The following is a 22,290-nucleotide window of genomic DNA, read 5'->3' as shown; positions in this document are numbered from 1 at the left end:
TTAGGTATAAGAGACACTGGCCCTCATTTTGAGTATAGCGGTGAGTTCAGCCGTGTTGTCCAGTGAAATTACTGACAAATAATGAGTTGACGGTTGCGCGCACCAACCATTGCCGGTAATAGTAATTCGGCTGGTGAAATTACAACCAGAAAATGAAGTACAGTGGTAAAGCTGCACATTTTCGGCAGAATTACGATTTGCCGTAAATTGGAAGAATTACTGCTGAACAGAAAGTCGCCATGTTGCGAATGGGAAGTTCAGCGGCAGCCATCTTTAAAAACTCAATCCACTTAAAGTCACCATTTTGGAAGTGCCATCCGACACTGAAAGTCATCCAAAACATGTTGGGAGGAAAAGGCAAGAGAAGCCCAAATTCAGTGAGCAGGATCTCACTGTGCTTGCTGAGCAATTGGTGGCCCGTTCTGAGTGGTTGTATCGGTCACAAAATAGGAAGACCACAATCGGCGCAAAAACGCCATCTGAAGCGAGATCTGGAAAAATAGTGGCATTTGTAGGGAAGGTCCCATAGGACAGTGAGGATATCAGGAAGAGGTGGAACGACCTCAAAGATAGGGTCTCCACCCTCATTTCCAACCACCGTCGGGAGACAGCAGCCACTGGAGGAGGTAAAGTCGAGCTGCTGCAGTTTACACTCTGGGCAGTAAGCACCATCCAGTACATGGCAGGCCTGGAGGGTGTTGGATCTGCAAAGGTTAGAGCCGCCAGTCAGGAAGACCTCAGTGTGTATATGAATGAATCATGGCCCATTTCACACCATCACCAATATAATGTCAACAAACACACTTGCAGTCATCCAGCAGTAACTTGGCCAGTCAATGCACAACACCTCAGGGCTGTACATCAGGAGGCATGCTAAAAGACCCACCATCGAGAAGGAGGATCCCCTTCATGTAGGACTTACACAGCAAACATACAACAGCAAGTATAGACAGACAACCAATCAGAAGGTACATCAACAACACCTGCTGGCAGCATTCTAAATACACATCAGCAAAATATCTGCCACCCACTAAAAGCATTGGCACCAATCCGACATCTACACGTGTCTCACTCACGCTACTAGGGCTAGCAGGACACCCCTCAGGTTACAGTATTACAGTTTATGTCAACAAACATGGTTAAGCTTTACATGGCCACCCATGACCTTGCACAACCGTGAAGCAGATGAGACGACAGGCAAGGTAGACATTCCCAAAATATAAGAATCACACCCAATCATCAAGCTAGTAACCTGTGACACTGGCTTCCATAACACCATGGGCCCTGGCGTTCACAGTATACGTAATGACGACATTCCTGACAACATTTCATCAGGGTAGTAATGCATTGTTTCCGGTCTTCCAAAATGCACACAAGACAGCCAGGACCCCACGGAAGGGACCAGCAGATCTAGTACACCTGTTCCTGGAAGTGGCATAAACTTGGTCTTCATTTGGGAAATCAGGCGTGCTTCCCAGAAGCTGCCAAATGGACCAGCTTTACACACACTCCTGTGACTGACAGCAGATTTGTATGCTTTACCTCGGATAACACCAGTAGCCCAACCTTGCACTATCCCCAGTGAGCTGGCAGTGGCTATGACCATCCTGCCTCGTAGGCTGATGGCAGACAAAAACAGAGTTCACCACATTTTGTAAGCCTCTAAGAAATGTCCCTTAGTTATACAACCATAAACAGGGGAGGAGAGGGTTCTGTATTTTAAAGAGCCACTAAGAGATAGGTCCGCTATACATATTAAAATCCATTAAAGGGATGGAGAATTAAAGATACGCTGCCAGTGACATTCCTCTGCCTTGGTCCTGGTGCATGGTGGGGTGGTATGGGGACACCCATGTAACTCAAGGCCCACCATCACACTGTTGGTGGAGGCTCCTGGATCCCAGTGACCACCACAGCCAGGCACAGGTAGTGGACATTGCCACAAGTGTCAAAACTCCAATAAAGCTTCAGTGCTATTTGACATTGGAAAAGGCACAAATGAAGAAGGGGGATGGAAGCAACAACCACCATGAACTTCTTAGTAATGGCTCAAACCATCTGTATCCCAACCTACCCTAACAACAGATGAGTCAGGATGAGATATCAATTAGCTTTTCAAAAACATAGCCCAGGCTATCAGGTGCTATAAGTGTGCCCATCCTTAAAACCCTCCGAAAAACACACATCACTGCAGGTGTGAGACTCTTGATTTAGCAGCTTGAGAAACAGATGTCTCAAGCTCAAAGTCTCCAGCTCTTTAACCTCATGACAGTCCCATCTTCTGAACAAAGCGTCCCTCCAAAGATAAGGGAACAGCAAGACTTGGCTTTCCTCATAATCAAGGCACTTTTCTGGTGGGACGTCATGGGATCAGTTCTCAAGCCCCAGAATCTCCAGGGATGCTAACACTGAACTACTCCTGAGCCCTCATTATCCCCAGTGGGCAGAGTATCAGCCTTGCTCAAGGTTTCCAGTTCCTTCAGAGGTTGGACAGCACTTCGCTCTCTGCAGAAACCTCTGGACCCCCTCTGATAACTCTCCTCTGTCCTTTTGAAAGGGGAACCCGAGCACTGTCAATTTCGCAGTCTTAGCAAAATTCAGGAGCACATTCCCTCTTTCCCTAAATCTAAACAACGTTGAATGCTGCATAGTGCTGCAGGGCCAAGGATTTCTTCTTGGCTTCCCTAAATGCCACACAGAGACTTTCATTGTAGCAACGTTGCTGCCATTGTTCTGCCACTCGCCACCATGTCATATAGATGTCTATTTCGCCCTCCAGGCTGGTTTACAAATACGTATTTGAAGGTAGCATCATCTTATCCTCTTCGATGATCACCAATGGTCTCCGAGAGGCCACTCTGCTGCCAAGACGCTGCTTCACCATCCTGGTGGGGTCATTTGAATAAAAAGGGTTCTCCACTTTGACAGGGGGTATACGCTCTCTGCTTTTTGGTGTCCATCCTGCTAAACCACCCCACCAGACAGAGCCACTGCTCACCCTACCATGGTCATACATAACCCAGCCACCGGATCACAGTATTCAAGTTAGGGCTCGCCTCGGCATACTATTCCCCAGCCTGGGTCAGACGTCTGACATCATAGCACAAAACTCTGCCAGGCATTCGCAACCAGGCCCCCTCACCTACTTTCGCACTTCTTTCCCCATTGCACCTTTTTATGCAACAGTCGCCAGGAAAGCTGGGAGAGGAAGGACCATGTGGCTATGGTGCAGAGTCGCTACTCTGTGGATTAAGTACAATTCAGCCACGATTGTCTTAGACTCTCAAGCATATGGGAGACAGGACTGAAGAGGCATAGGCATTGATGAGCCACTCCGTTGCCAACAAAAACAAATCAGAAGGGACACTGCTTCTTCCTTAACTTAGCCCAAGCTCCAATCTATCATATCCGGGCCCCCCACTTCAGCCCTGATGGCGTATCCCTTGTAGGAGCTCTGTCAGCAAGAGGCCATCTTAGAAAATGGCTGGCTCCACCCCTGGTAAAAAAAAAAATACTTAATTTAAAAGAAAAGGAGATGGTCCATCATTGCAAGAAAAGATGATTTAGCAGTGTCTCTGGAATAGGAAATGCACCATTATCATGATGAAGGGGCTACACTGTCTTTGAAGCAGAATCTCATCATGCCTCAGGAAGAGGGGAAAGTGCTGTTGACATGGTAAAGGGGGTTAATCATTTTCAGAGTAGAAGTGGGGCACACATTTGTAGCAGGCACAGTTGCACGTGATCAACCAAAATATATGCCATTGGCCAATGTTTCAAAAAGAAAGGTTGCGACAGTGTCTTAAGAACAGTAAATGGGTCAGTGTTCAAAGAAGAGATTACAAGGGAGAAGGAAATTTACCATCTCCTTCAATCACATGATTGCAATTGTAGCAGACATCTCCGAAAAGCTGTAGAGAAGAGACAAAAGTGTATGATATGGTTAAATAAAGATAAAGCATATTTATGAGAATTAGGCATAGGAATAATTAAAAAATGTGAAAACAATTCTTCAGTTAACAGATCCAAGTTCTTTGCATACTCGTGCAGTCTAGTGATTCAGTAACCTCAGATGTTATATAATCATTGTTGATGGTTTAGCAGATCATCATTACCAATTATCATCCAAACACCTTAATCCATATGAAACTAGTTTTATGTACTATTGACCCAGTTTCTTGTGGTATCGTACCATGCTTCTGGCAAAGATATACAGCATTCCAGGAGCAAATGATCTTTGGAGTCAAACAAATTAAAAGTCCTAAATAGGTTTAGATTTAAAAACAGAACCTGTGGGGGCCATCCAGACCATAACGATGTTAGCATTAGCCACAGAAGCCTCCCTTTTCAGATTTCCTTGTTGAACCATAAAGTCAGGGTTAGCTAATTGTTTCTGCAACCCACTTCTTCACTGCATGCAGATGAATCTAAAACTAATCCCAAATTACCAGTCCTTTGTTACAAGTTGCACAATATTTTGCAGAATGTATCTGTTACGGTGTCCGCTCATTTGGTCGAAAAAAAAAAAGATCGAATGACCATTTGGTCGAAACCAAATGGTCGAAAAAAAAAAATGGTCGATTTTTTTTATTTATTTATATATATATTTGTTTGTTGTATTTGGTAAAAAAAAAATATATATATATATATATATAAAAAGGGGGGTTGAGGGGGACCCCCCCCCAAAAAAAACAAAAAATGTAAAAAAAAAAAAAATTCGACCATTTGGATTTCGACCATTTGGTGTTGACCAAATGGTCATTCGACCATTTGGTTGTCGACCAAATGACTGGTAGCCATCTGTTACACATTCACTTGGCTTTGATTGCCTGTGGGGAAGCAACACTAACAGCAGACATCTAGAAATACTGCATATGTGACAGGGGGAACTTGAAGAGAATCAGAGTCCACACAAAATAGCTTGTGAAAGTCTGTACATAGTGTAAAGGGACCTTGTTACATATTTCTGGCACTGTACATAATAAAAGAGCACAATATCAGTTTCCTTCCCTATTCTTGAAAGAACTTTTTGATTATCAAGTAATTAATTGTTGGCCATCTTATAGCACAGCCTATGCTACAATTAATTCCGTCAAGCTTGACTTCAACAGTGCTTAACACATCATGTACATCTTCTTATAGTTATCTGGGGGTTCCAATGGCTTTAGTCCTACAGAGTAGGGCCTTGCTACCATCCAGTACATATAAGTTTTTATCCCGTGGCAGGCATGGCTGAAGAAGAAACGATTTTTAGAACTTTTTTTATATCGATTCTGGAACATATGAAATTTCCTTTGGCATGGAAAAAGGATTTGGCCCAAAGTCAAATGTATTTCTGTAAAATACTGTTGAAATTCACCTGTAATGTTTTCAATTTATTGAATATCTTTCTGCAAGTGATGGCTTCAACGAAGAGAAAAGTAACTTTCCATGAACAGTGTTAGGAAAGATTTCGTAATTGTAGGTAATTTTCCTTCCATGTGGCAACCCCTAAACTTTTTGCTGTTGTTTTTCACCTTGTTCTCGACTTTGCCAGAGAAGTGCAGCCTTCTGCCGCACTCCTCTGGGCTTTCGCTCCTTTCTTACGGGGAAACTGACATGCCCTTAAGACAGTCAGTACCGGGAAACGCTGTTTTCCGTAGTTTCTTTTATCATGTTGCGGCTTTCGTGCAACATGACACAAGAGGGCACTGTAAGCTAAGTTACAGCTCTCTTGGGTCTCTAGCCTTCTACAGGCCCTAGATACTCGTTTAGGATTGTATCTGATCGGTGCAAGTAATTCACGGACGGGAATGGTGGCAGCGATCGTTTCTTGTGTTTTGAGCTCCTTTTGGCGTTCTAAGCGCGTTTCTCGCGCTTAACCCAAAATGGTGGCCTGGCTCCCAAAATGGCCAGACCACGAGGCTCCTTTGTCCTGTCCGCTGACCGTCTTGCTCTCTTCACCTTCCCCAGGTCGAGCCGACCCGGGGCCTTCCTTATTTGGGCATGTACTTTCCCGCGAAACACGGATGCTTTCGCGGGCTTCTACATGCCTGGTGTGTGCCTCCAGGATGTGGGCTGGGATGTCTGGTCCCAATACACATCCTGGGTGCCAGAGAGTCTAGGGTGGTGTGAATGCCTGGGACCACCGTGGTCCGTGATTGGTCCACGAATGGTGTGAGTGTTGATGAGCGGATCTCCCATTGGGTCCCCTCTGTTTTGGCGCAAAGGGAACCGTGGATAAGAGGGGGTTGGAAACACCACTACCATGTCGATCTCCTGAGTTCTCACGAACGAAGGAATACAGGAGCCAAGTATCCTGCAACCAAGAGGCTGAACCGAGGAATCGCTGGTGACCCGCTGAAGGACTGCTTCTCAATACTGCTGTCGCCTTGTGAAACCCTTTTCACCTTTGATCGAACCAGAAGGCCTGTACTGGTACTTCGACCCTTGGAATAGCGGGAACAGCTATTCTCGGCATCTTCACCATCTCCTGCTAGTAAGCCTTCGGAAGCGTCTCTGGGCCATCCAGCTGACTGACCAGCTTACACGGGAGTCTTGCTCTGTAACCGCCGCCAGGTTGTGTAGTATTCCGAGTCCTTGTCACTCTCACCCGCTTCGTACACTTGGCGTTCCCAGGTCTGAAGTGAGTAGTGTACATTTGGCTGAGATACACACGGCCGCTCCGTTGCCCTGCTGTGGTAAGAAACTGTGCGGGTTTCTTCGATTGGGACGTCTTTTACTCAACTCTGCTGCTGCAGACTCAACACGACGACCAGACGTTCCCTGCTCTTCTGAACCTGCCAGCTACTGAAACTGACGCGGAGAAGCCTGGGTCTGCTTGGATCGGGGACCGGTGAGTAGCATAGCTAGTAACTGGTCGCCCTCCTGCAGGAGCCCATAGCTTTTCTCCGCTGTGTCAAAACAGCACCCTTTTCCGTACTCGCGCTCTGCTTCTGCCCACAGTGGAGGCTGCGCTTGAGTCGCGGAACTTGTTCTTCTTCATTTGTGCACTAAACTGAACTGCCAGATTTCCTTCGAAGAGACTCCCCTTTTGCCCGTTGGCACCAGCGTGTGCAGGTACTTTTGAGCACAAGGCTCCACTCTTCGCAGGGCTCGGACTTCCTTTTAGTTAGGTGCCTCTGAAGGCGGACAGGGTCTAAGCATTATTTCGCACTGCCTGTTTTCCTTCCCTTTTAGGTGGACTACACATTTCGTGCATATAACGCTTGAGACCTGTTGTATTTGTATATATATTGTATTGGTATGGTATGTGTTGGTTTACTATCGTTATATTGTGATTTTCTCGCTACGGTCATTGTTTTAAAGGCCTTGGAATAAATGTCTATATATTTTTAATATAGCACCTGTTTGGAGTAGTTTGTAAGTGTCCTTGCTTTGTGTGCTCATTGTGGGCTTTCAGTCACCCTCACCCCTCTTGAGACCTAGTCTTGACCGCCGCGATCGCTACCTTGATTGGTCTGGCTCGTCCAGAGGTTACCCTGTTCCAAGTAATTAGGTTGGCCTTCTGAACTTCTGCGCCACCAGGACAGAGTTCAGAAATCCGTCTTAACAAACAACAATTTGCAATCTGATATATGCTGGATGACCATATGCTGAGCATTGTTTTACAACTTAACATTTTGGTCTGCAATTGTTATCTTTTATTTTTGTTAAAAGTTCAAAATTATGTCCATCGATTATGTAATGAAACGCAGGTGTGATGTTCATCCAAAACCCACCATACCATCGTAACAAGACAAGAACATCATGTCACACAATTCTCCTATGCAATCATTGGTTCATTGACTTTGGATAACACAACAGCGTCGAGCTGCCTTAGGGGGCAGATTGCTGCAGTTGGTGAACCTTCCACTTGAAGCATTGTATACATTTATTAACAGTTGCTTCACATTTGTGTGTAGTACCAGCCTTTCTATGATGTGCAATTAAAGCTGCCAAATGCACCCTGTTAGAACATTACCAAAGCTTTGCATTAGTCAAGCTATCCCAGTAAACCATGATGTCTCCAATGATTATCCTAATGAATCTGTGGAACCACTGACCTTTGCTATTATCTCAAGCATTCCATCTCATCATCATGAATTTCTGGATGTGGTCCAGAAACCTGAGAACCAGTTACTTGCAGTCCACAGACAGTGCCACTCCTTTTGGTCCAATGTTTATTTTTTCTATTTGGACTATCAAGGATTGTGTGGAAGCTGATGGCGTTTTACTTTAGCGCCCTGGACATAAGGCTGCACAAAGATGTAGTAAACCACCATTCGATGCCTAGTTATGCCTACCTACAGGCCCTGCATTAGATCATGAAGGCGGGATCAGCTGCCAGAGAATGGGAATAGCACACATGACTGCCAATTAGGCATTGTTCTATCCTTTTCCTTCGATCAGTGTTATTTTGGGGTTTGTGAGTAGGGAATCGTTTTTCACAAAGTAGAATATGAGGAGGATTATCATCTGGTCATATAATCTGGCAAGTAGCAGACGCCTGGTTTTAGAACACTCTTTGGGAACTATAACTAAGGGTGGGCACAATTACTGTCGATGAAACCGGTGAAATTCGCCAACAATTCCATTGCGCCGGCAAAGTGTTTGTTTTTACCTCTTCTGACACATCTTTTGGCTATTTTATTTGGGTGAAGAAATTTAGTTTTCCCCTCAAATCTCCACGTATTGTAGGTTCCAAACGTGCAAAAAAACAGAAATTCTTGAAAAAACGAAATTTAAGGCGGAAAAACACCAGAATTTTTTTTAAATAAAGATTTTTGGGCAGGAAAAGGCCACAAACCATCAATTCAGCTGTGCAGGCAAAGTTGGCTGATCAGGCAAATTCTGCCTGGAATCCGTCCACTGTTCTGTGGAACGAAATTGAGCCATTTCACCCACCACTAACTATAACTATTGTGCCATACCCTTTTATCTGTGTAATACTATCAATTTCTCAAATGTTAACTCCCTTCAAGAGTGAAAGGTGAACTCCCTTTGCTCCGATTGCACTAGTTGGGTCGCAAGCTTTGGGGTCTATCTAGTGTCAGAAATTGCTTACAGCCGTTGTGGCATATGGCTGTATTGTTCTGGATGCTTGAGGAAGGCATTTCAGATTTCACTTCCCATCTGGGTTCATTTTGGGATATTGGTAGCCAGCATACTTCTTATCCAAAAGCCAATGCGCCCAATTCACAAAGATTTGCACTAAAGCAAATCAGGAGATGCCCTGAGCCTCTTAGAGTTCCGCGTGATTCCTCATACTTGATTCACAAAGCCTAAAATGTGAGAAAATCCAGCCCCCCCGCCCCCTAAGCATATCCGGGATGCCCATCAGCAAACTCTTGTGAATCACATTTTGCACATGGGCAGCACCAAGATATTCCAGGCAGTTCCAGATATGGCACATTTTCAGGCTTTATGAAAAAGGTATAAAGGTAGCAGGAGAAAATTGGAGTTGCTCAGTGCATCTCCTTATTTACTCGTGAGCAAATCTCTGGGAATGGGACCAAATGTTTCAAAGAGTACCTTGTGCATTGCTTCATTCTCTCCCTTGAAGGCCAAGGATTGGAGCATAATACAGAACACTTGTAACTGGTTCTGGCATTTGATCATGCCTCCGAGCATTTGACCATTAGCTTTAAAGGCTCACCTTGCTTCAGTATGGCTTTGTCATTCATAGAGTGTTCCTATTATGGTCATTCCTCTTGTTCCCGAGTACTTGGTCCCGGTTCCTGAAATTATATGCTGTTATAGATGCTTTTATAAATGCGGTTATGTTTGCTAGTAATTTTCCTGATTCTTGATTTGCTCTTTCTAGAAAAGCTCTTGTTCTTGAGCGAGCACCTTTTCAGTTATTTACCGTTCCTTAAAAGCACAGTTTCACTGTATTCTTCAACCTTGCTCTGTCCCACAAGTTTGAGAGTTTTCCTGATTCTATTTCTAGTTGTGTGTACCTTTGCTTTCCTGTGTGGGGAACGGGAGGTACTGGGGTTTGTTCTGGGCACTCCATCCTCATTCCTTTCATGTGGAGGGGCGTTTTTTGGGCTTATGTTTTTCCCCGTTACTGTTACTTGGTTCCCCCTATTGGGATTTGTTCCAGTTTGTTTGCCTGCTTTTTTCACTTGTTTCCTGTTGATTAAAAAGATTGGTGTGTTGTTTCATTTGCTTCCCTGCTCAGTAAAAATGACTGTGCTTTCCAATCGGTCCTTTCAGTACTACTCCTACTTGCAGGTGTCAATCGTCCTTATGTATTAAGGTATCTTCCATTTGTTGTAAAACCTTTTGGGGTCTGTGCTCGATTTCCAAGGATCATGGGTATTGCTGGCCTCTCGGGTGGTGTTTCTTGTTTTCAAGAGTGTTGTCTTTAAGTAACAATGCCATAAAAGGTGCCAACTCTGATACACTGGCATTGTTTGCTCTACAAATAGAATTAGTGTAGATACAATTGTGGGTGCAGTGCCTGCTGAGTTTTCATATAACCATAAGGAGCCTCTGAATGCTTACCCCACATCTTTTTAATGTCATACTTATAGTCTATTTTGCACAACCTGGGTGTTAGGTTGCATATGTCCTGGCTCCTGAGTACATGTTAATTACCAGTGTGATATTTGGCACATTACTCTTGCCCATATCTTCTCTTTGACAATTCTGATAGTTTAAATACGTTTTTGTTTCTTTATTTCAATGACATTTTGATCTTTGCTCCTGCTTATAAAAATATAAAAGTCATGTGCTTGATGAAATAGCAAATACAAAATCATGCAAAATGACACACCATCCTAAGATACATTATTGAATCAAGTAACTACATAATTCAGCCCATACATCTTTAAGCCACTACCTAAAGGGGACCAGAGTTAAATATGTGCCTTTATAATCATGTGCCCAAGGGAGTTGCTTGATCAATCCAGAATGTGTAGGAGGGGGATCATGACATCCAGTGTTGGAGTATTGCTCATTTACTTTGTAGGCAGCTTGGTAAAGAAACCTACTAATAACGACAGAGACCTTGCTGATGTCACCCAAAAAGGTATTGTTCTGGTGTCATTGCTAAGTGAGTATCTATAGTTTAGAAGATAGTATCAGGAGGGAGCTTGCGAGCCACAACCAAATTGGCAGTGGCAATTTGAGCTCTGGTGAGGCCCAACCAACAGATCCATCCTATAGCAAGACATCTATTCCTCCGGTAGCAGACAAGCCAGAAGTAGCTAATTCGGCTCTTGTGAGCACACTGGTGGCTCTACTTTCTTCCTGGTGCTCTGTTGTTAGGGGCCCAAGTCTGTCTTGGTGGTCAGCGTCGCTGAGCTGCTGAGTTGGCGGGCTAGGCACAGTGGCAGGCTGCTCTTGTGATCGAGGCGGGGCTGAAGACACCTGTGCAGCCTCTGGTGTTTCGGGGCAACCACGGCCCGGGCAAATCTTGTTCTGACCTGTGTGCTTTGTGGGCCGGTCAAGGCTGGGGTGTCTGGTGTGCCATAGCAGATGTGAATGGTTTCCCAGTGAGTGGCGTAGTATACAGGGCAGGGATACAATCTGCTATGAGAAATGGATATGGCCTGATCACATTGTAGTATAGTCATATGGGATCACCAAGGACTATGATCCTCTTCCAAAGTATTATTGTGTTGACTGTCTGCACGCAGGCCACTCAACTTACAGTTGATATTGGCTTGACAGGTCCCTGCATAATTGATATCAGTTATTTCCCTTAGATCAAGGGGTACAGTACACTGATCATGAGCAAACCGGACAAACAGCAGTTAAAGCTTCCATTTGAGTGAGGAGCGATCGCCCAGAAATCCAGAGAGGCTTCACACACTCAGTAACTTCTCCCCCCGGGACAGGGTCTGCCAGATAACTCTTCTCAACATGACCCTAGCATTAAAGAGAAGTTTAAGCAGGAAAAAAGGTGTGTCAGTTCACTTGACCCCAACATGGATATGCTCACCTCCCGGGCAGACTACAATAGAGGCACAGTTTTCGGCTGGACACTACTGAAAGAAGAACATCTTGAGTTGAACATTCATTTTACTTACTTTCTTTCTGCTAAGGTCGCAGCTACGCAGGCTTGTCTGAAGATTATCACAGCAAAGAATGAAGATGTTGAATGAGCAGTATTCGCATCACGGATGTAAGTGAATTCAACAATGGAGGGCCGATGTAACATTTTGTGGTAACTCTTCCTAAAGAACTGATATACATCTCTCATCTTCCCCAATTATAGACTGTTGTGAGAGCTGTGAGAAACCTCAAGGTGTCTCACCTGCTAGTCCCCGGGGAGCTGTCATCCAGGTGGCCAGGACACGGCCATTGCTTTTGGATTCAGTTCGTGGGGGTGGACCAGTGCGGGAGGATCACCTGGATCAGGGGTCTTCGGGGAGTCGAAGTGGGGCACTGGATGGCAAGACGTGGTATCCCCTTCCCTGTAAGACCTTTTCCCCCATCATACTAGGTAGGATACCTAGGAACTCAACCCTCACCCTCTTTCCCGACGCAAATGCTTTCTCACGGACAGTTCACTGTGAGCGACAACGCACTAACAGCAGACCCGTATACCTGACATGTCCCGATATCATGGTCAGGCAATTACTGATCATTGCATACACACCTGACTTCCCCACACAGATAAAAGGCAGAGCACGGAAGCACACTCTGAGCGAGGAAAAGCACACAAGGAAACAGCAGTTCCAAGATGGCAGTTTAATACAAGGAGAAAGATGGCCTGGGAGGATGGCTCAGCGGCAACATGCTCGCCTTGGAAACAAGGTGACACGAAGCAACACAGGTTCAATCCCCGGGTCTGCGGTTAAATACCTATATATTAAGCGCGTTATAAATACGCAACTAAGAGACATATTCCTGTAACAGCGCGTCGATGCCCGCGGACTGTGTGAGCACTTTGAAAATGCAAATAATTTTTTTTAAAGAAATCGCGTGACCAGAGAGGGTTACAAGGAGGGAAGTGTCCATGACCTTTAAAGACCGTTACTTTCGCGAACCTTGGAAAGTAAGAAGCCCAAGACCGGGAACTAAAGCTGAGCAAACCTACATTGTGCATCAAAGGTACCCAGGGATCTCTTGCATTGATAACCATGGCGGGGAGGAGTGATTGCCGACGTGGTACTGTTCTTGGCTCCCACAACAAAACACCACCAGTAAAGATGGCACAGCTGGTGAGTCGGAGAGACTGAGACCAAACCAGCTTGTGTTTGAACCAAGGTTGCAAGCAGCAACATTGTATGAAGAAATCCAAAGAGGACAGTGTGGGAAGCGCATGTGATGAGCGACGAGAATATAATTGGAAACCAAAAGGAGTGAATGAACTTTGGGAGACCAAGTGAGATAACGTATACAGAGTGGTCCGGCACTACGTGGGTGCTCATTCGAAGGTCTCTGTTAAGTATCCAACTGAATGGCAACTGTATTGTGAAACAGAAGTTTGTATCAAAGTGGTCCTGCAACGGGCCAAGCCAAATCATTCGAAAGTCGTCGATAAACCAAGGTGAACTACAAATTGGTCCGAGCCCGGCTGAGGAAGACTAATTGAAAAGGGAAAGGACCTGAGCCCGGTTGAGGGGGATCCGGGGTGAACCGTGGGTCACCAGAGAATACTATTATTCTCTGAACTTTGTAATACAGGGATCTGAGCCCAGAAGAGGGGGATCCGCAGTAACGACTGTAAAATAAGAAGGATCTGAGCCCGGCTCAGGGGGATCAGGATGAAGCACCCGAGTTGAATAATTGTGAGAAGAAAAGAACTGTGTATATTATTTTTTCTACATCAGGCCCTCTGAATCAAGAGACTTTGATGAGAAAAGAGACTTGGGAACAGAAGGCCCTGTTGCTGGAAATAGACATGTATCCTCGTGTCGAAGAAGCCACAGTGTGTGTTTTGCTCGAGTGAACCGCCTTACCCCGTGCTGAAAACATGTAGAAGGGAGGCCAACGGTCAGTACATCCTGACATATCATTTTATGACACTTTTTTCTTTTTCATGAACATTACCCCACACTATTTGTAAATTAGCTGTAAATGATTGCAAATAGTTTAATTGTTTTAGTATAGGCCCTCTTATTTTGACAAGACTCCACTAAGACTGTCGTAGCTTGCTCTCACCCATATATTTAGGTTTAGATAGGCATTTATCACACACTTGTCAAAGTTCAATAAACACCCTTGAACTGTGGTCACGTGTGTCTGTCTTACTGTTGATACCATGCCTTTCTTACAGAGCTCAACATTCTATAGCATCTAGAACAGTCCCAGGAGCTTGTCCATGTCTGATAATTGCATAAATGTAATGGGAATGATCCTTCTTACTTTCAGAGACCACAATACAATACTGTGCCTTGCTATGGATAAGGGAGTCCTTCTCTATAAAGTGGACACCATTCATATCTTTTCTACTGCAGTTCAGGATCAAGGAAAACATTCACTGAAGTCAAGAAAACCATGAGAGCCAAGAACATGTAATATTCCATGCGCCATGACTCCTTTCTTGGCTGGCCCATTTGGCTCTTCTCCTGGAGGGGCTCGCTCTCCTTGAGGTGGTAATTGACTCAGGAGTTACTATCGATGGTCTTGTTAAACAACTTGAACTGTCATTCTCCCTTGTGTCAGCCCCGGAGCCGGCGGTGCACCATTTTTGGTGAACTTGAAGGTGGTAGTTCCGTTACTCCATAAGTGGACCAAGAGGGTTGTGTCTCAATTCTTTTTACTAACATGTGTTATACTGTTTGTTATTCATTATATTAAGTTTCCAATTCATTTATTCTATCCGATTACATGAGTCGCAATGTTGTTAAGCTAGCTACGGGGATAGCAGGCTCCATTATGGTGGTCCCCCACTTATTGGTTGTTGTGTAAGGTGGGATATGTAACTGGTCAGATTGGTTTCCAGTGCGGTTTGGGGTTGTAGGGAAGGGAATAGTTTGGGAATAGTTGATTGTTCTTTTAATCTGGTCACTGTTAAACAAGTCAGTGGGACTGTAAGTGCTGTGGCATGGACCTTGGCGTTAAACCACATCTATTTTCCATCTACATGTGGGAAAACTGCAATATTGGAGTTGATTCTGGTGGGTCCAAACCTGACTTTGAATGCAAAGCAGCAATGAGTCCTGAAGATGTGAGAATAGCCATGCAGTCTTGTGGGGTCTGTACTTCCAGTGCATGATACAGTGCAATGACAATGAGTCCACCAAATAAGTCTTTAAGAGTAGTATCATGGAATATCATGGAATATTCACTAAATAACCCTTTGAAGATTTTGAATGTCCGTTCCTACCTCAATAGGCATTGGGTCAGTGGGAATCCTCTTCAGGAAACCTGACTCTCAAAGGAGGCATCGCCAAAAGGCAGGGCTGCCATTATTATTTCTCCTCCTGCTCTACTCAGTCCCGGGGTTTTCTGAATGGCTGCATCTTTTTATTCATTTATTGGGTATTTATAATGCGCCTATACAGCAAATGGTGTTTCAAGGCGCAACAAGACAAGTGGGGCGGGAGGACGGGATGAAGAAAAACAGAAACTGTCTTACTAGGCCTTGTGTCATTCGGATTGTGCATGTGGTGCAGTAACAAAGTGCGGGGGAGAGGCGGGGGGGCGGGGGTGCCGGTCAAAGCAGAATGCGCTAATGCTAAGGAGGGAAAGGGAGTGCAGGACTGAGTGGTGAGCGTGCAATAGCTGGGGGAAGGAAAGGGGGGAAGTGCACATGGGTTAGGCGAGTGCTAAGGAGAGGCCAGGTGGACAAGTGCCTGGGGAAAGCAGAGAATGTGAGGGAAGAAAGACCATGTGCTAAGTGCGAGGAACAGGGCTGGATGGGCTCAAGGGGTGCAGGCCCAGTCAGGCTAGTGCAATGGGAGGGAGCCCGGTAGTGCAAGTGCAAATTAGGGGGGGGGGTGTTCAGGGAAGACCATGTGCAAGTGTAGACTGGTCGAGGAGGGCCTGGAGCCCTGTAAGAATCGGAAGGAACCAGGCAGCCTGTCAAAATGAGGCAGAGGACGACATTAGCAGGGGAGGGGAGAGGGAAGGAGGAAGAGAAAAGGAGGTCTTGAGAAGCTTCCAGAATATAAGGAGATCCAGCTCACGTCTGAATGGGGAACGGAGCCCATCCCAGAGGGAGACACCTGCGGAAGAGAGAGATTTACCCCCCACTCTACTTGGAAAAGAGTCTGATCTGCAGAGAGTTGGAGCTAGAAGGCCAAATGGCTCCAGCAGGGAGGTATTTAGAGAGAGAGTTGGATGTAGCGGGGTCCCAGGCCCCAGAAAGCCTTGTGGATGATGCAGAGGGTCTTGAACTTGATTGTCGCAGCAACTGGGAGCCAGAGGAGAGATTTTAGGGCAGGAGAGATGCACTCCCTGGCCTTGACACCAAGGATAAATCTTGCAGTCCTATTCTGGATTAGTTGAATGGAGGATTTAGGCAGATTGAGGAAGAGGCTGTTGCAGTAGTTCAACCTAGAGAGGACCCGAGCTGTGGAGACATTGAGTTTCTGGGGGAAGGTGAGGAAAGGGAGAATGCCTCTGAGGAGGTGCAGCTGGAAGTGGGCCTTCTTGGCAAGGTCTGTGGTCTGAGGAGAGAAGGAGAGAGAGGAGTCGAAGATGACACCAAGGTTTTTTGCCTCACAGAAGGGTGAGGCAGGGTCCAATGGAGGGCGGCCAGAAATTAAGGGCGGCCAAACAGTAGGGGGGAAGGAGGGAGCGAGGGTCCCAATGAGAAGGATCTCAATCTTGCTGGCATTGAGGCAGAGCTTGTTAGCAGCACACCATGCCTCAATAGCAGTCAGAGTCAGGAATGAGAGAGGAAGAAGAGGAGGCAGTGGAGGGAAGCTTGAAGCAGCAGTGCTGCATGTCGTTATAGGGGCAAGGTAGATGTTGAAGAGCCACAGCAAGAGGATAGAGCCCTGAAGGACGCTGCAGGTGGAGAGTGTGATGGAGGAGAGAAAAGGGCCCAGTTGAACCTGGGATGGTCGGTCAGAGCAGAAGGTCGTCAACCAGTCCAGTGCCAGGTCCGTGATGCATCACTCTTTCAACTTAAGATTTCACAAGGTTTTGACAGATGGCGAAGGGCAGGCTATTATAGCTGGTGAGGAAATTTGTGGGCAGTATTTTGCTTGTGTCAATGTTTATGCAACTAATATGTCTCAGTTTGCGTCTACGATTGGTTTAAGGATAAGCTAGTGCAATGTTATGACAATGCCATAAAATGGGCAGTGATTTTAATACTATACTAGATGTCGATGTGGATCGTTCCAGTTCAGCACCTAAAAATATATTTAATTCTTCGAATGCCATCCACAATTAGCTGAACTTTATGACTTGCTCAATCTATTAAGACACCCAAATTGTCATCAATGTACTTTCCACTCCTCAGTCCAGTTCATGAATATATTTTTTCTTATATCAGAAAGTGGTGCTCATTGAGTGCAAGACTGAAATTGTGGCTTGCAAACTCTTGGATCATTCCCCAGTCACAATTGATTCAGCATTTCCCTACTCAGGTATTCCCCCCAAAGGTTGGGAGATTTAAGCCCTAATCTCTGCTAGATACAGTATTCTACATGGATCTATAGCTTTTCAGTCATTTGAGAAACATTTAAATGTTTTAAAAGGGGGATCTGTATTTCAAACAAAAATGGGGTTCTCCGCTCAATTATATCGCAGCTTTACAAATTGGAAGTTCACCTTAAGACATCTGAATATGGCTATGCTTTATGAGGAAATGGGGAAAAGCTTGCCGAAATCCAGGCTGCCCTACAATAGTTCAGGGAGATGGATGACAAGAAAGTTTGATTTCTTGGTAGACGTGCATCGGCTCGCCAATATGGGCAGAGACAGCGCTACACACTTGCATGGTCAATCGAAAGGTAGAGGCAATCTACAATGATTTAGAGAATAAAGGATGGGGTAATACAATACAGTTACAACACTATAATCGATTTATTCACTCAATACTAAACAGATTTCTTTTCTTCTAAAGTAATCAAATTGGCAGCACAAATAAATACATATTTGTAATAAATTACCGTCTACTATATTATCCAAGCCAGTAGAGAGACCTAAGATGTGCCTATATCAGAATCTCAAATCAAACGTGCAATTGAGGGGCTGACAAGTGGGAAATCCCAAGTCCTGAGAGCCTTTCGGCTGGCTTCTTTATGGTGTTCCCAGAACTGATGGCTCCCCGTTTACTGAAACTATCAGACAGACCTCTTGGTGGGGACTCTTCCTCCTACCACCAGGGAGGAGCAGGTGTCCCTCTCGCTGTAGTCCTCAAAAGACAGATTGTTTATCCTATGTCACATGATTTAATAATTATGGAAATCAAAATTATTTCACAGACATTAGCTAAGAGGCTCTTAGCGCTGATGCCAGGGTGTTTACTACATGATCAATCCAGGTTCATCCCGGTAGGTTCACCTCCAATAACATAAGTAGATGTTTTAAAAAGTCTCACTGTTGCCAAGAATAAGGTAGATACCAAAAACCTAACAAAAAAAGACATAGGGACTACCCCAAATATCAAAAGCACAACAAAAAGGATTTTCTCACCCGACAATATACTTTTGCTAGTTGTGACTGTCAGTTTGAAAGGGGCCAAGGTAACATCTGGAACTCCTGCGAGAACGGCCTGGCCACCATACAGGTTCGAGATGACCAAGGCTTAGACAGCTGTTCTGAAACACGTGGGAGTTAAAGGCATCACATTGCAGAGGAGCAAAAGCTGATACTGCGCTGTTTGCTTCTTCTTGGTGATGTGTGTTTTAAGTGATAGGTCACCGTCGATGATAAAGCTGCTGTATTTGCACTCAGTGAGAGTTGCGCCATGACTGTTGAACTTCATGTCCGGCAGCCAATACTGGAGTTGGGCATACTTGGTGGGATTTACTATTAATGTGAATATGCTTTTTGGTCAGGTAGGTGTTTGACATCAATGCTTGGAAAGTGCTTCAGTCAATGGATTGTGTTGATGCAATTCTGCTTCAGTTAAAGCTGTGTTTCATCTGCCTATTTTTTTTCATGATATCAATGTTGGTGAGGATTTCCCCCAGAGGTTCCATGCAGAGGTTGAAAATAAGGCACACAATGGAGCCTTGTGGAACTCTGCAGGATACTGAAGGTGTTCTGGATTGGCTGAGGGCCCATCTGAATAAATTGGCCTCTGTTTGAGTGGTAGGAGGCAAACCAATGTGGGGCAGATGTGTGTCAAGAATTAAGTGCATGGCAAGGATGTTGAGGAGGGCCTCAAGGTCATCAAGATCGAAGGTGGCAGAAGGAGACTGCTTTTACAGGGATGCAGAGTGTCATCCATAACTTGGATGGTGGTGGGTTCTTGTGCTACATCGCGTTTGGAATCTGGATTGGTAGTCCTGTTCTAAATTACACTGAGTGATCCTTTTGAGCAAATGGATAGTGACAGTCTTCACAATCAATTTGATGAGGAAGGGGATATACATGATTGAGCGAAGGTTAGCCAGGTGTTTGGGGGTCGAGCATGGGCGTCTTCAGCAAGGGGAGGATGCATCTGTGAAGGTCCCTTAAATGAGGGATGAGTAGATGACATTCAGAAGTGGAATACTCAAACCTGTATCAGAAATGATCTTCTGTACAAAAGTAAGGAAACCCAATATATCAAACAAGATGTACAAAAGTAAGGAAACCCAATATATCAAACAAGAAATACACAAGTTAATTCAGGGGCACAAGCCACCTTTTCCAAAGGTGTAAAATGTATCCTCTTGAAAATGTATTTCAGACTTGGTTGCATGCTGTGACTTTTTCTGGAATACTCAAACGTCCTTTTTCCATTACTCAAATAATGCAAGGTTAATCAACCATGCCCATAATTAACATGGGGCCAAAGATGCCAACCAACTGCATATTTGATGATGTAGCACATAACTACACAGCCATTATGCTGGACTGGACGCCCTTGTGCACCAACCAGGTTGACATCAGTGCTCCATGCTGCCAAAATACAAATGCTGCAGTAGGAATAAGACTTCTAAATTAGTTTAAGTGCCATTAAGAAAACAATTCAAGCATTGTTCCAATATCTACTTCACTCTCTCCATCTAAGAAGAGTTTGAGGATAACCCAGTAGAGGGCTTATATCATGCGTCAACTATTACATACAGCACACAAACATTGGAAATATTCAGAGAACCTGTATCAGAAATGATCTTGTGTAGAAGAGTAAGGAAAAGCAATTTCTCAACAAGAAACATACAAGGTAATTCAGGGGTGCAGGGAAACTTTTCCAAAGGTGTAAAATATATCCCCTTATAAAGCGTATTTCAGACCCTGTCACACGTGGTGACTGTTTATAAAATGCAACCTATCCCAACAAACGTGTTCGGGTGGAACTATGGGGATATAATAATCTTGAGAACATAAAAATCGAAAAAAATTAAGATTTTAACATGATTGCTGGGCTTATAGGGTAGTGCAGCGAGTGTTGCAGTAAAGCTTGAACTAAGTATTTTTAGAATTTGTTTCGAAACAATGATGAAACCCTTGCAGTACTGGCTAAAGCTATAGAACATACCGGACTTGTTAGAGTACTGGGCAGGCTTAAAAGATGCCATGGGACAGCAAGTGCCATCGAAGATACCCTGCCTAGCCTTTAATAAGATGATGCCACAACAGAATCTTGAAATGCCCAGCCTTTGGCACCACCCTAAATCATTTGGTCCTCACTGTAAGACGTTATTACAAGGCAGCTTCAAAAAGTGGATTTTAAGAGAGATTTGGTGTATATGCCAAAGGGCAGGTCTAGTTTCCTCCAACTTAACTTTAAAAAGAAGCATAGGATTCAAAGGTTATCTTGATTTACCATGCTCAAAAACAGTAAAAACATTGTTGGTTAAAATAATGTAGATAATCCCACTCAATCCCTCTACATGCAAATATGCAAAGCCTGTATTTGAGACCAGTATTTAACCAATATAGAATTAGGAAAGTAGAAGTTGCAAGACGTTTAATTCTACAATTAAACGATACAGCAATGCAAAATGTCAAGGCTAATAAAATTTAGAAAGCCTGGTGGATAAGAATGAGCTTCATAAAAAAACAAAAAAAATACATAAACAAATACAAAAGGAATAATGATGAATTTACCTGACTTCTGTGATCACATTTCTTTTAGAATATGAAGCCTTGCACTGTTTACAATTTAAATAGAACTTAAGGGAGGATGTTATAGAAATGTGATGGCTATATTTGATTGTGTTCTGCTTTTATAATGCATGACATATTTATCATGGATGAAATAATGTTAACTTGTTGATGACAATACAGGAGTACTGTGTATTATATTGTATTACATTACATAGAACTAGGCCAATATAAACGTACACGCTGGCAGGGTCGATATAGGTGTTTTTGAAGAGCCATATTAATTCCTTGTATTGTGCCGATATTTTCAAGTGGAAGGATGACCAGAAGGTAACGGAATGGAAGCGGGAGGCAGCACAGTGTGGACAGGTGACATCAATTGATCTGAGAGGTAGGTCACAATCCAGTCAAGTGCCGATCGATTGATGCCTATTTTGGAGAGTGTCAGAAGTAGAGTGGAATGGTTGACTTTACCGAAGGCTGCGGACAGATCAAGGAGGATGAGCATAGAGGAGAGTCAGATGGGCTGTTGTGAGGTTTTCAGAAACGTGCATCGGTGCTGCCTCCTTGGAGTGCTTGGTGCAGAATCAAGGTTGGAGGCGTTAGCTGTCAGTCATTTATGGTTGGGATCGCATGTGTATACTTAATATAATCCAACATTATGCGCTTTTTTGCTCCCTGGCAGAGCAATTTCACTATCCTATTTTACCTGCAATGTGTTCAGCACTGACAAGTGTTAGGGAGATTTATCATTTGTATGCTTCATCCCCTCTCCTACTGAGATCCCCAGCCCTTTTTGCTGGACCTTTTTCTTTAATCCTGAATGAGTGGAGCCTTTTTCCACTCATTCATTCTTATGGGCTCTGTCCTTTGGAACTCTTCTTCGTGTTTTACCTGTCCTATGGAGTCTACTTTCCTCCATATCTCTTTAAGGCATCTGTGTTTCACTAATGCAACACACAGATCCTTATGGGCAGTGTTGCTGTGAACCCTTTGGGTTCTCCTTAGAGATTCTTTTCTCTATCCTAGAAGAACTACAGTTCTTAAGGATAGAGGGATACTTAGTATCTCTCCCAAAAATGTATATTCTGAGAGATTGGCACACACCACCTTATGTGGACTGCCAAGGGGATACCTAGTATCCCCCTTCTCTCTGCTCCTTTGACTTTTATGTCACATAGACAATCTCCT

General features: G+C 44.4%; 1 protein-coding gene across 2 annotated transcripts in view; it reads right to left on the bottom strand.

Annotated features, from left to right (window-relative positions):
- Nucleotides 1–22,290, bottom strand: part of LIMS2 (LIM zinc finger domain containing 2) — a 589,342-nt gene that overhangs the window by 62,573 nt on the left and 504,479 nt on the right. For both annotated transcript variants that reach the window (XM_069617874.1, XM_069617873.1), the window contains exon 8: nt 3,863–3,911. In XM_069617874.1, coding sequence (XP_069473975.1) covers nt 3,863–3,911 — 49 coding nt within the window. The remainder of the gene's footprint in view (nt 1–3,862; nt 3,912–22,290) is intronic.

This window comes from Ambystoma mexicanum, chromosome 10, assembly GCF_040938575.1.
Source record: "Ambystoma mexicanum isolate Mex_15411 chromosome 10, UKY_AmexF1_1, whole genome shotgun sequence".
NCBI classification, from domain to species: domain Eukaryota; kingdom Metazoa; phylum Chordata; class Amphibia; order Caudata; family Ambystomatidae; genus Ambystoma; species Ambystoma mexicanum.
The sequence above is the reverse complement of the archived record's forward strand: the minus strand, read 5'-3'. Positions and strand labels throughout refer to the sequence as shown.